At 42.0% G+C, this 13661-nt stretch overlaps 1 protein-coding gene across 5 annotated transcripts in view; it reads right to left on the minus strand.

The window, feature by feature from the left end:
* PRKN (parkin RBR E3 ubiquitin protein ligase) overlaps positions 1–13661 on the minus strand; it is a 1215897-nt gene that overhangs the window by 595485 nt on the left and 606751 nt on the right. For all 5 annotated transcript variants that reach the window (XM_073219865.1, XM_073219867.1, XM_073219864.1 and 2 more), the window contains exon 5: positions 4715–4798. In XM_073219865.1, coding sequence (XP_073075966.1) covers positions 4715–4798 — 84 coding nt within the window. The remainder of the gene's footprint in view (positions 1–4714; positions 4799–13661) is intronic.

The raw sequence follows: 13661 nt of genomic DNA on the forward strand, positions 1-13661 counted from the left end.
TCACACAGTCCGAGCCGCAGATAGGACTTCGAGGTGCGGCTGGGAAGCCTTCTTTCGCAGTTCCTGTGTCATCCATCACCAGGAAAGCCACATACTGATAGGGATTTATGAGTGCCACCAATGTGAGATGCTTTCTGCTAAAGATACACACTTGAGAGTTTACACCCCAGGAAGGCCTTGGACTGCAGGGAGGTGGGGATTCCCTCAGGGTCTCTGTCCTTGCTCGGGAGAAACACATTCATACCTGACAGGAGTCCCTGGAGAGTAGCCTTCAGAAGAAAGCTTTCCATCATGATTCACCGCTGTGTACAGTAACACCCTCAGCGGTGGGGAAGCCCATGAGCTTCCGGGTGCGCACCTACGGGGCCACGATGCACTTTCTGGCCTTGCTGGGATGGAGCGGTTTGACCCCTGCGGCCTATAGTAGAAGCCTCCCCTCCCCTCCATCCCAGCCGTGCTGAGATGTACAGCAGCCCCCCCATGTCCTCAAAGGTGGCCTCCTGTGTCTCCCTTCCCTACGACTGGGTTAGGGACTGAACTGACCCAATGTGGCCAAGAGGACCTGCAGAGTCCTACTGGCAGCTTCTGGACAAGGTTCTCTTGCTTCATGGATCTTTCTGTGTGTTCATTTTTGTCTATGTGGCAGCTGCAATGGCTCCAACCAGGCCATGAATGATCTTATCCTGGACTGAGGACCCAGGCATGCCCTGCACTGAGTGATAACAAAAGCTTCATTGTAAACCACGTTTCATCTTGGTCGACCTTTGGGGTTTACTGAAAATAGGAACGGATGGCTGCCAGCTGCAGGGGGTAGTACTCAGTGCCGGCAGTGCGTGCCTGCAGGTAGCAGGGTGGCCTCCTCCTATTGTGGGCCCATGTGCACTGCCGCCCTAAGGGTTTCTGGGACACACTGAAGGAACACACCTTGCCATCTGGAATTCAGAGTCAGTTCTGAGTCCAGACCTCATCCTGGGTTGGGAGGAGTTGTCTGCAGTCCTGGAGTGGCCTGGGAGGGCCAGCAGGGGGTCAGGGGAGTCTGGATTTTCCCACAGTGGGAAGGGAAGCTGTCTCCTGGGATCTGCTGGGTGTCCACTGAGACCCCCGCAGCCAGCTGAACAGCATGTGTGGGTGGGAAGAATGGCTGTGATGTAACAGCAGCTTCCAGGCCAACCTGAGCTGCCTGTGTGTATGTACGGCCTTTCTGAGTGAGCTCGAAATTTGAATACTTATGTGAAATCTCCTAATTTTATAAAATGTGGGCATCATTGTTTTTACAACTTTACTGTGTGTCATTGCTATCAAATAAACTGCACATCTGTATTTTATTTGAACATGAAGCCAACTGAGCCATTTCTCACCCCAAAGACTCCCAGGGCCCTTTTCATCCCATCCCACACCCTGTCTGCCCCCACCCCATCTCTAGGCAAATGCTGGTCTATGTCCTGTCCTGCAAATTGTTCGCATTTCTAGACTTTCACAGAACTGGAATCATGAAGCTCCCCCTTGTTTCACTGGTTTGGCTTCTTCTGCTGGCAAACTTGTTTGCAGACCCACCCTGGGGTTGCGTGGAGCTGCACTGCTTCGCGTTTTTATTCCTGAATAGTAAACCACTGCATGGCTACAGCAGCGGTTGTTCCCCATGCCCCTACTGTGGGACATGTGCGTCATTTCCAGTTTGGGCTGGACACAAAGCTGCTATGAATATTCACATACCAACAGCAAGTTTAATTTTAGAAGATATCTCTACTTTTTGGTCAAAAATGCAAATATCTTTGAATGCCTTAATTTTATGCCTCATGTTTACTCACAGTATTGCCCAATAACTTTATAAACATTTCCATAAATCAAATATTACCATATTGATTGTGCTATTTGGTTTAGCCTTATCTATGTTTCCCCAACAATTCCTTCTCAAATTTTAAGCCTTCCTTCTGGGATCATTTGCTTTCTTTCTGAGATGTGTAATTTAAAAATATCGGAAAGGTTTAGATGGAAGTAAATTCCCTGAGTTTCTGTTTGCCTGAAAATACCTTTTCTTGTTGTTGTTCTTATCCTTTTTTAAAAAAAGATTTTTCTTAAATATAGCTTTACCTTAACATTTATTGTCTTTCCACACTAGCTGCTTTGGAACCTCTCTCTGACTTTTGTGTTCCGCAGTTTCTGTGTGATCTATTCAGATGCGCTTTTCATTTTATTTGCTACACCTTAAAATTCACTGGGGTTCTTGAGTCTTAAAATTTGTGGGAAGTTCTGCTTTGTTACATATTTAAATATTTTCTTTCATCTGTTCTATCATTTTCTTCTAGAAACCAATATTTGAAATTTCTAATTTTATGTTCAATGTTTTCTAACTTCTCTTTCATACTTCAAATCTATTATTATATTTTTTGGTGCATTTTGAGTAATTTTAATAAGGCAAATGTTAGATCTTGGTTACAATTTATATTCACCTATATTATCTCTGTTTAGCCCATTTGGTAAATTTTGTGTCTATTACAATTTTTAATTCTGGAACTTCTCATATTTGTGTGTGTCTATCTTTTAATATGATTGGATATTTCTGGTAGTCTTTTGTTTTTTAATCATTTGTTATATGCACTTCCATTTATTAAACACGTTAAGCACATTGATGTCCTGTCCCCGATAATTTCAATTTCTGTATTCTCTGCAGATTCGAATTCTACTCACTCTCATTCACAATGGCTTGTTTCTACTTGCGATTTTCCTGATTGTGTAGTATGACCTGAGGGGATGATTTGGGGACTTATTTGATAGCACTGGCCTCTTGGAAAGAATTGGGTTAGTTTTAGCCGAGTTCTGGGCACTATTAACTCATGGCCATGTTAAATGTCATTCTAGATTCAGGGCTTTCTATGCCACACAGAAAGAGTTATTTTGAGCCCCAAACTCAGGGGCACATAGGTTTATGCTTACAAATTTTTAGGAGCAATATTTTCTACTATACCTGCAGTATGACAGGCAGTGACAGCTGGCACCTTCCTCTCCAGCTGGTCTCCCTGGGGTGTCCTATTTTTCAGGTGCTTTCTGTAGCTTAACTCAGCTGCAGTCTTGGGCACTTCTGCCTAATCTGAAGCTCTAGCCACCAGCAGTTAGCTCTCAGTTTTGCTTCAGAGTCTAGCTTCATCATTCTATTAGCATACACCTTGTCCTTATCATGTTGTCAGCACAGTCATTCTCCTAATAACACATGTGTGCAATTTAATTATATGATATGTACTGCAAGGGTTTTTAAGGGTATCAGTTCACCATGCTGTCAGAAATAGAGCTGCAATATAACTTAACTTTACTAAATTTTATGTATTGGTATCTAAGGTGAGTTGAATATTCAGCAAGGGAAAGGCATGATTTTCAACCCCAGTGAATCAGTTTCACCCTCTGACTGCTCTGAAGCTAACACCTTGAAGATGCTAGATTGTCTATTCTGCTGTGACTGAATCCTGCCAATTAATATCAAGGTCGACGAGAGGTAACCAGACTGTCAACAACTGAAGTAGATTTTCAAAGGACTTCACATTACTATAGAGATGATATGGAAGCCACAATGTTACACACACCAAAGGGTGTATGTATGGGTGGGTGCAGATATAATCATCATATATAATCATATTACATATGCTGTATGATATTTACATTACATTTGCACACATGCATATATGTGTAATTATACTTAAGAATCCTGCTCCATAAAATACATATACCTTTAATTTTATCCCAGTAGCAAACTCATGAGAGGCCTCAGTATCCGTGAGTGACATACAAGTCATTATTTTTCTTCAGGATTTGCATTAATAAACAGCTGTTCATGGTGTCTGGCCCCAGTCTCACGGGGAATAACTGTCACTGCCGCTCCCGGCTCCCTCCACACCCTGCAGCCACCCCACCAGACCGGAGAGAGAAGCCCATCCAACGGTCCGCGCGCAGACACTGCTCCTGCTGCTCCCGACAGACCTGGTTCCTTAGGGGAGATAGGAACTGCCAGCCGCTGTGACAGTTTGTGGACTAACGTGGACACATGTGTGGGCATCGTACCAGTGTTCACAGCACAGGAAATATATCTACAGCCCAATTATGAGGAACCCAGGGATTTTCTGAGGTAAAATGTGCAACAATATACAAATTACAAACAGAACCATAATAGACAAATTATTTTAAGAGCTTCAGTACTTTCAATGCTCTGTCTGAAACGTATGACATGTTTGCAAAGAGAAAAGGCATCGCACAGAACAGAGGAAGGTGGCACAGCTGTAGAGCTAGGCATCCATTCCAGGCCTCTGAACAGTCCACTGTGCCAGAAAAAGGGCATGAAGAGATAAAGCCACAAAGCAAGTTTGAAGGATGTGGAATATAAATATAAAATAGCACAGTATTGGGAAAAAGATTAACATTACAGCTTTGTTATTTTCTTTTGCCCCGCTCTGAACTGGTTCTTCTTTGTATTCCACGAATGTAGTAGTTTAAATTTGCATACTTTGACAGAGTCATTCAAAGTGGCTAAGTCCCTAAGCAAGTGACACTGGGAGGCAGTGGAACAGGTAGCATTTTTGGTGAATATTATAAACACTTTTGAATATTTTAAGATCTTTGATGAATATTACCAGATGGAAGAAAAGTCAGTATCTTTGTCTCTATTCTAATTTTTTAGGACTTGCTGCAAATGCCCTGATGGAGAGAACGGGTGTGACCAGGTACTTACTGCTCTCGTCCCGGGGCAGTTTGGGGATTGGCATTCACCGCTCATCCGGTTTGGGGTTAAGACATCTTCCCAGCAAGAAGGACCCTTTAAGAAAAATACAACATATGCTTGGTACACAAACTGTAATACAAAAGTACTTCCTGACACATTTTCTAAAATTGATTCATATTATAAAATGATAATGAAAGTAATGCATAGTCTAATGATTTTCAAAGTGTGATCCATAGACCCTGGGGGGACCTTAAGACCCTTTTGGGGAATCTGGTAAATCAAAGCTATTTTCATAACTAGACCAAGATGGCATTTGTTGTATTGTTCTACCTATAGCACATTTACCTCTACTAGTCTCCCCACTAGTCACATTTAATTGTTAGAAAACTTAAATAAATATTTTTCTTAAGTTCTCTGCAATTGAAGCTGACAACTTTTAAATGGAAACACACTCAAAGACACATGCAAATACACCCAAAAGGACCCTCTGCAGGCAGGGATGGGACTTGTAGAGGCACACCTGGCAGAGCCCACCTGTCCCAGGTGGCAGGCTGACAGGTACACCCATCTCTTTGGTCCTGAGACACCATGAGCATCACATGTTAAAACCAGGACCCTGCAAACCACTATCCCAAGGAGGACAGAAGATGGAGTGCTGGCTGAGAAGGGATTTCCCTACTCTTCTGGAAACCTGCAATAGGCTGCAGCAGAGGTGGGGCCTCTGCCCTGCAGGACCACCAGGAGTCTGAGGGCTCAAGAAAAGACAGATGGCAAAGTGGGACCTGGAGCAGCAAACAGGAAGGAAGTGAAAATTCATCAAGAGAAGATCCTAAAACCATCTAGAGAGAATGGTCAGATCCCTTACTTAGAAACCAAAACCAAAATAGCATTTTGTAAAGATTGGAGGGAAAGCTTTTCAACCTAAAATTCTCTAACTCAACTAACTTTTAACCTTAACTAACTTAACCTTAAGAAGGATGATGATAAGGTAGGACAGGGGCAGGCCTGGGAGGCCTCAGAGCCCAGGAGAATGTCAGAGGGCCTGAGGGAAAGCAGGGTGGCCCAGCTTTGGCCTCCCCCATGAGGCATGACTGGGAGGGAGTCCCGTGGAGCTGGGGCATCTCCGTGGCTGCGCTGGGCGGGGGAGGAGAGGGGGCAGTGCAGGCTGCGGGATGACAGAGCTCCAGCAGATGTGTCGGAGGGCCCGCGTCCAGCCAGCCAGGAAGGCTGGAGCCAAGGGCTGGTGGCCCTGGCGATTTACTTCCAAAGGCATTGGGGTGGGGCCAGAGGTTTAAGTGAGCAGCGAAACAGTCAGCACCAGTCAGCACCAGGCCACCCCCTCAAGGTCCGCCTGGCCACCAGGCTGAGGAAACTAGTGAATATGTGGGAGGCATCAAGGATCCCAGTCACTCCTGGGTCTCCATCAGGCCTCTCCACCCTTCACACACACACACATACACACACACACACACACATCACACCACCCCACACACCCCACACCACAACACTCATGTAGGTACCACACTCACACCCACATCACACACATACACACGCACATACACAACTTCAGAGAAAAATGGGGAAGCAGAGGAAATCTGGGCAATTGAGCATCCGCTGTAAAGAGGCTTAGCTAAACTTTTACAGAGGCTATTTATACCACTCCCCCAAAGGAGCTAAATTTTGAATTCATAGATCATTAAACCAAACACCACGGCTTCACCTAGAAGGATGTAAGAGACCATGCAGAAAAGAGTCAACAGCCGAGATCACTGTCTCCTTAGGGAGGCTGCTTCCCAGGTTGGCCCTGGGCTGGCACCTGGGAATTGGGACTTTGGAGTGTCCCCCATTCCCTTACTGATACAGAGGGTTTGCAGCATCCAAAAAGGCTGTGTGGACAATGGTTGGTGCCGAATCCCTTGGTACCCATGCAACTCTGGGATTGTGGTATGCCAAGGGTGGGGTGCACCAGACCAGCCCCCAGCAGAAACCCAGGGCACGGAGTCACCAATGAGGTCCACCAGGGTGGCACTTCACGAGTGCAGCCCCAGCTCTTTGCTGCAGGAGCAAGCGTGGCTCTGCTGGAGAGGACACTTGGAAATTTGCTGTTTCCTCTGGACTTCATTTCACATTCCTTTTCCCTCTGCTGCTTTGCATCTTTCTGGTGTGTGGTAAACCTGACAGAGGCGTATGATCCTACACTGAGTCCGCCTTCGGGTGAATCACTGAACCTGGACATGTGAAGCAGTCTTGGGGACCCATGACACAATGACATTGATTCATCATCAAGGGCATGTTCTCCCAGCTACACGGAAGGGCCAGTGCTGGGGATGAAGATCATATCACATCAGTTATTGGGAATACGAAATTGCATTTTCTTTGCACATCTAAGTGTAGTGCATACATTTATAATCCACTGTGGACATACTGATATAAACACTCACTTGATTTTCAAGCTTGTACTTTTGAAAATAGACAGAGGACTTAAATTACGGTTATATGTGTTATGCAGTTCAGACAGTATAAAAGTGGAGATGCAAATGTTAAGAATTGGAAGGAGCTGGAGAGAAGAGGGGGATTAAAACCCTTACCCTACAAGCTGCTGTTTTTTTTTTAAGAAGGCCATCTGTGGATGTGATGTTTAAAGATGTGCATATATTTATTTATTAAAATGACAAACATATAGAAATAGAAGAAATGATGCCTAGAACCTCAATCACATATATTGGCCCTGCTTTTCTAACCTAGGGGAGACATTCAGTGTGCAGGTGTGGCTGGAAGGCTGTCTCCCACATCATACTTCAGCCCCCGATGAGGAAACGGGTGCATCTTGGAACTTGGCGTATTTATTTTAAAAATCTGTTTCTCTGTAGGTAGTGGTTTGTTTTGCTCCACAGACACTACGAACCAAGTTTCGCTCATTTTTAGACAACTAGGAAAACCTCCAAGTCAGATTTGTGCACAGCTCTGGTAACATCACACATACCATGTAATAAATATAAGGTTTACTAATGTTACCCTTGCCTTTGTATTATTTTCCCTTGACTTCTTTCCTCACCCATTTGATTATTCTTGTTTTTAGTCTCAAAGTATCCCTGTAAATTTGTCCAAGCATTTTGAAGCGAGTCAGGGTAAAATGAAATGATTGTGAGGGTCTTGTGACTCCCTCTTTTAACTCTGCAGAATTACTGCTGGCTTCTACCAAGGGTGGCTGCTCATGCCCCTGCCATCCGGGACAGTGGCCGCCTGTCCTCAGGGGACCAGTGGTCCCTGGTGGGACGACGGAGGCCAGCACTGGCTCCCACCGACTGGTGGAGGCTGACGGGAGCTGCAGCACCCTGAGGCTCTGCAAAGTCGCTGGGTTTATAAGAAACCCGATTTACTGTGGATGACCATTGACCGGACAGGGAGGCGTTGTTTTCTTGCTCTGTTAGCATGGAGCAGTTTCTTCTGATGCCCGTTCAGGAAGCACTTGGGGTGGCAGTGAGACCGAAAGCCAACATCAGCACGGCCTGGGGGAGGGGCGCTGATTTAAGGGCAGGAAGAGGTCCCGTTGGCATCCCACTGCGCAGAGTAAGAGTTCTCCTCAAAGTCTAGGATGAAATGAAGCTTTCTGTGCACATCACAGATACTTATTTTTTATGCCTTAATTTTTCAGAGTTCGAAAAGCAACATGTATGTAACAGTTCCTGTAACTGTCACATGAGGTACTACTTTGTCTGACAAATCCTTATTCTGTACAAGCAAATTACAGAAAACTCATTCATAATTTTCTTCGTGAACTCAAACTGTAACCAAATAATAAAAGTAATAAAACTGAATAGAATTCCATTGCCTATGGGAATTCAACATAATGAAATATATATTAGTTTATCTGCCTTACGCATACTATTAGTATTGAATGCTTTTGCTATAACTATCCTGAAAAGAGAAACAAATGTCTCAGTGGATTTATGTTATTACAAAGCAGATTTAGCTTTCCTCCTTTCTTGTTTTGGAAAATATAAAATGTTAACTGGTTAATCATTGCATACTGTGTTTTAATTGCCGTATGATATAAGTATTTGTAATTAGTAGTCTTTACATAGGAATAAGAAAGGGCTCCACACTACAAGCTTAAAAAGGATTGCAAATCACATTGTAGCAGAAGAGAGTATGGATTAGAACGTTTCAAGAAAAGAATTCCCCCACCCCCCCCACCAAATGTATTTCATCTCTCAAATCTGAGAAAGATGTCCAAAAAAAATGTCAGGTAAAACAGTGTGAAATACATGTCTCAATAAAGAATCCTTGGGCTGCCTTTTAGAAACCTTTCTCCTTCTTTTATACAGTATAACTTACAAGCAAGAAAATGCATAAATTCTTTGAGCATCTATAGCAGGAGTAAGCAAACGCTATAGCCTGCTGGCCAGATCCAGCCTGGGGCTTGTTTCTGTACAGCCCATGGGCCCAAGTATGGTTTAAAATTTTTAAATCATTGAAAGACATAAAAAATAAAGAAGAGTATTTCATGGCACATGAAGACTGAATGATATTCAGATTCCCACGCCCACAAACAGCACGTGGTGGGATGCGGCCCTGGTTGTGCCCCTGGTTGTCCTTTATACATGGTTCTTGCTTCTGCACTGCGTGGGCAAAACTGAGTTGGGACACAGAGGACGTGGCTTGCAAAGCCTAAAATATTTACTGTTCAGCTCTTTATGGAAAACTTTTGCCAACCTTTTATCGTTTGTAAATTAAATGGCTCAAGTTCATACCGAGAAGTATTTAAAAAAAAAATACAATGTGGCAGCATGTTGACCACTACACAATCTGACTAGTTGGCAAGAGTTGCTGCATCTCGGGTCTCCAGTGAGAAATTACTTAATTTAAAACCATAGAGCTGCTGACCTGAAAGGCCTGAGAAGATGTTGTTAAGAGGCAGTGATTTGCGTGCCCAAGTTGGGGGGATGGGAGGTGGAGGGGGAGCAGAAATCACTAGAGGTGACATGTGGGGATCAGGCCGGAGGGATAGTACCATCAACAGAAAAGTATGGGGCCGAATATTATTTAAAAGCATCTATACAATGCGTGTAAATTAGAAGTTCAGAAAAAATGACTCAGGGGCATGAAAAATCATGATTAAAGCTACAAAATATGAGCCCTAAAACATACTATTGAAAACTTAAGAACTAGTCCACAAGTGATTTTGACTACGTCTCATCGTGTCCAATCAAGCAGAAAATTGAGGTACTCAACTGGCTAATTCTTATTCAAATATTACCCTGACCATATCCAGATAATGAAAGCAAAAGAAGTTTCTTTTCCTCTGAATTATCTAATTAAATTTTATAATCTGCTCTTCATAGGTAAGCATATACATTGCTTCTTGAAATTTATTTTTTCAGATCCCGTTTTCCAAAATATTACTAAAAATCATGGCACTGACAGTTTTTGAAAAGGTTCTTTTAATAGTACTTAAATGACCTTTTTACTGATTATCTCAAGTAATCTTCAAGTGTGTTGCATTTAACATACCCCCTTGAATGATTCTACAAACATTTAATCCATATAATCAAACTTAAGGGACTGAAATAATTTTGCAAGTGATTCTTGTGATATAAAGCTATAAGGGTTAGATTGTGTCCTCCCCAAAATTCATATGTCTTTAAAACAGCTGGACCCAGTGCTGCCGTCCTTCCTTCCTGCCCCCTCTTCTCTGTCTGTGGTAAGTGCCCGGAGAAGGAGCTGCATGGAGCGCAGGCCAGCTGACTCCCGGATCCTCCACTTACTGTCTGTCTGCTCTTGAGCAAGTTTCACGTCCTTTTTTAAACTTAGGGATCCTCATCTGTGAAGTGATCCTCATTTCTTCATGATCTCAAACTTAACCAAATAATAAAAGTAATAAAACTGAATAGAATTCCATTGCATATGGGAATTCATATGAACTGGCACCACCATTGTAACACTTCTTCCCAGGCCTGGCACTTGTTCACTTACTGGAAAATGGCATCGGTCACAAGTAGTATTTCTTACTTTGTTAAAACAGGGCTCCCTGAGTAGGGGTATTTTTAATTTAGTAGATAGATGAGCAACAAGAGGCCCATTCCAAGGGACCTGAGCTCAGTGAGTTTTCATTTCTTCCTTTTCCTCAATCTCCCTGTTATCCAGCCATTCCCCAGTGATCACGTCACTTTCCAGAATATGCTGCTTATAACTCCTTTCAACAGTCATATAATAGGCATTGCTCTGCATCTTCCTCAACCCAGTTCAGAGCTCCCCTCATAAGGCTAAGCACTGTGCTGTGATCATAGCAGAGGCCCAGTGCTGCAGCCATTAAACAGAGAGCAGGGATAATCATGATGAAAAAGATCCTTTGAATCAAAATAATCCACTCAACAAATATTTATTAACAGCTCTTAAAACGTCAGAATATAGTTATAAAAAAGAGAGAATTATCCTTTTTCTCACAGATTTTATGCAGATGCTGCAAAAGCCAATGTTACAAATGACTTTATCTAAAAGGATAAAATTGAAAAGAACGCCCGTACCAAACATCAGCAAGATGCGAAACAACTGGAACACACACACACTGTTGGTGCAACCGTAAAATGGCAAATCACTTTAGATACCTATTAGGCATTTAAAAAAAATGTTAAACATATAGCTAACACATGACTCAGTCATTCTATTCCTAGATATTTACCTGAGATAAATGAAACATAAGTTCACACAGAGAACTGTATACTAATGCTGGTAATGGTTTTATTCCTAATAGCCACCAAGTGGAGACCATTCAAATATGTATCGAAATATGAATGGATAAAGAAAGCATGTTATATCCATCTAATGGAAAACTATTCAGGAATATACAGCATTATATTACTTATAAATGCAACAACATGGGATTCTTGAAATTATGAGTGAAGTAAGACAAATATATGATATAATGTATTGCATGATTCTATTTATTAAAATGCAAATAAAATGCAGTGGCAAAACGGATCAGGGGCAGCTTTGGAATGGGTGCAAAGGGAGGAATGGGCTACATAAGAGCATGAACAATCTTTTGGGGGTTGTTAAGGGTTAGATTGTGTCCTCCCCAAAATTCATATGTCAAACTCCTAACCCCCTACAGAATGTGACTAGATTTGGAAACAGGATTTTTAAAAGGTAACTAAGTTAGTAATGAGGTCATACATGTGGGCCCTAATCTATTATGACTGGTGTCTATATAAAAAGAGGACATTAGGACACAGACACACAGAAAAAAAGACCATGTGAAGACACCAGGGCAAAACAGCCTCCTACAAGCCAAGGAGAGAGGCCTCGGAAGAAACCAATTTGCCAACACCTTGACTTGGACTTTTAGCATTCAGAACTGTGAAAAAATATATTTCTGCTGTTAAAACCACCCAGGTGGTGGTACTTTGTTTCAGCGGATCTAGCAAATTAATACAGATGTTATGGCAGCACTCTCTATCTTGATTTAGTGGCAGTTTTACAGGATTTTACACTTGCCACAACTCCACAAATTGTACCCTTTAAATGGAGGCAGTTTATTTTATGCAAATTATTTCAGTAAAATATATAAGGAGAACATGAACTGAGAAGTTGCCAAGAAACTTCAGTGAGGGAAGGAGAATATTTGTATGAAATGGTGCTCAAACAACTAAGTATCAATAGCTAAGTCCCTTCCTCACTGCACACAGCTTCTAGAAGAAAACAAACGAGCAGTCTGTACAACCTTGGATCAGGCAGAGCTTTCTGATAAAGACAAAGAAAGCTCTAACCATAAATGAAGAAATGTATAAGTGGAACGTCAGTGAAAATTAAAAACTTCTATGTACCAAGAGACATCATTCATATGAATATATAAGCCACAGATGTGAACATATTTGCAATACATGTATCCTCCAAACAATTCATCTCCAGAAATGAACACTAGAGACAAACACCCCAATTCAAAATAAAGACCAGAACAGACTATTTATAAAAGAAGACATACAAATGGCCAATGATCTTATAAAAAGATATTCAACATCATTAATAATCAGGAGATGCAAAATAAAATCATTGAGATATAATTGCACTTGACTTCACATCTTAGCAACTAGGATGGCTAAAATCAAAAGGGGTGACAAAACTAGATATTGGTGAAAAGATTAATCTGTGGTTATGGAAATCTGAAGGTGATTGTCTTGGGGATAAGGCACATATTGGTTGGAAAGAGGCATAAGGGAAATTTCTGTAAATGTTTATTTAAATTAGGTTAGTAGTTCCATGAGGATATAGCTCATGGAACTGAACCCTTAAAATCTGTTGATTTTATTTTATTGAGTGTAAATTGTTCTCTAATTTATAGCAATGAACTGAGTTTATACTGTTCACTTAATCAATAATTTATTTTTATTGAGTTTATCGAGGCCCTGTCTCTCAGCAGGGAAGACTTTGGGAAGCTTTCTTTACCTCTCAGGGATCAGCTAGGCCAGGCCAAATGGGGCACCAACAGAACTCACCTCACAGGGGTGTTGCAAGGATTAGAGGTAAAATAATTAGGTCAGTACCAGAATCAGGGCAGATCCTCAATTAATGTAAACCATTTCTGTATCTACCATTCAGCACCCAGACTAAACTTAATGAAAGGGCTGGACATTTTAGGAACCATAACCCTTATGTGAAATTAAACTATTTTACATTGAGAAAAATAGACATCTCTACTTCTTCAGTGATTTCCACCCCTTTGGAGTAACTGTCAATCAAAACAAAAACTAACCCGCTCTGTGGCTTTGAACAGTCACTGACGGTTCTTTGGTCACTAACATTCACCATCAGGCTGTAGAACTCTTAGAGTCAAGAACTGTGTCCGACTTAGATCTATGTGCTTTCCTATGAATAGTAAAATGCAGAATATAAACATTGCAAATACTCAGAAACATCCTAATTTAATCAGGCTTTAATTTTCTCATCTGTAAAATAT

Source organism: Manis javanica, chromosome 13, assembly GCF_040802235.1.
Source record: "Manis javanica isolate MJ-LG chromosome 13, MJ_LKY, whole genome shotgun sequence".
Taxonomy (NCBI): Eukaryota; Metazoa; Chordata; class Mammalia; order Pholidota; family Manidae; genus Manis; species Manis javanica.